This window comes from Aptenodytes forsteri, unplaced genomic scaffold (genome assembly GCF_000699145.1).
Source record: "Aptenodytes forsteri isolate BGI_AS27 unplaced genomic scaffold, ASM69914v1 Scaffold66, whole genome shotgun sequence".
NCBI classification, from domain to species: Eukaryota; Metazoa; Chordata; class Aves; order Sphenisciformes; family Spheniscidae; genus Aptenodytes; species Aptenodytes forsteri.
The window spans coordinates 3,047,242-3,048,437 of NW_008795131.1; the positions used below are offsets into that span (position 1 = coordinate 3,047,242).

General features: G+C 59.3%; 1 protein-coding gene across 1 annotated transcript in view; it reads right to left on the reverse strand.

Annotated features, from left to right (window-relative positions):
• TBX2 (T-box 2) overlaps nt 1-917 on the reverse strand; it is an 8,505-nt gene extending 7,588 nt beyond the window's left edge. Inside the window, 1 exon segment of the mRNA XM_019471779.1 lies at nt 277-917. Within this exon segment, the coding sequence (XP_019327324.1) occupies nt 277-743 (467 nt within the window). The 5' untranslated portion in view covers nt 744-917.
• Between the last annotated feature and the right edge of the window lie 279 nt (nt 918-1,196).

The following is a 1,196-nucleotide window of genomic DNA, read 5'->3' on the forward strand; positions in this document are numbered from 1 at the left end:
GCTGCCCCCCCCCGCGGCCGAGGACACGGGCAGGGCAGGGGACGACCCCGGCCGCGGGGAAAGTTTGGCAGGAGGGAAGGAAGCGGCGAGAAGCGGCGTAAACAAATGCAGCGGGGGGTTACGGGCGCTCAATTAGCGCGCACAAATTTAATTTGGGACCGCGCTCGGAAAAGTAGTAATTAGAGGGTGTGGGGAAAGCTCGGAGGGGGGGGGTAAACACCTCCGAAAAACTCCAGGGATCGAAAGTTCCCGCGTTAATTCATCGGGGCGGATTTGGCGAGCACCGGGGGAAGCGGGATGAAACGGAGGGGCGAGGGCGCTGCGCGGCCGCGCAGGTGCGGGGCGGGCTGCGCGGGGCTGCGCGGGGCCGGCTCTTACCTCCCGGACTTGGTGATCACCATCTCGGTGCCCAGCTTGTGAAACTGGTCCCAAAGCTCTTTGGCTTCCAGCGTTACTTTGGGGTCGTCTTCGACCTCCTCCTCGGGCTCCAGGCTCTTGAGGGAGCGCAGATGGGCGGCCTGGTGGTGGTGTCCCAGGGCCGAGACGTGCAGCCCGGCCTCGGCCGCCCCGGCCAGCCCGGGGTCCGGCATGGGCTTTGCCAGCGCCGCCGGAGGCAGAGCCAGAGCGGGGAAAAAGGAAGGCTGGGCGGCTGCGAGGAAAGCGGACATGGGGAAGTCGGCCGGGGGGGGTGCGTGGAAGGGGTGGTAAGCCATGGCAGTCCCTGGGAAGGCTGGATCTCTCATCGGTGCATCCACAAATCCAGGAGAAAAAGAGGGATTCCCTTTACAAAAATGTGTGTGCGCGGTTTTTTGGTTTTGGGTTGGTTGTTTTTTTTTTTTTCTCTCCTGCCCAGCGAACTCGCTCGAGTCTCTGGAAGAGGAAGGAAAATCAACAACACACACACAAAAAAAGCACACACAAAAAAAGCCGAAAAACAGCGGAACTAGATCTGGAAAAAAAAAATAAAAAGAAGAAGGAAAAAAAAAACCAAAAAAAAAAAGCCGAAAAACAGCGGAACTAGATCTGGAAAAAAAAAATAAAAAGAAGAAGAAAAAAGAAAGAGGCAGTTCGCAGTTCGGGAGAGCGAGCGAGGGAGAGAGCCCTCCCGGTAAAGTCCTTCCCAACACTAAAACAAAAGCCGGCGCGGGGCTGCGCGGAGCGGCGCGGGGCCGGGGCGGGCAGGGGCGGCCGCGCTG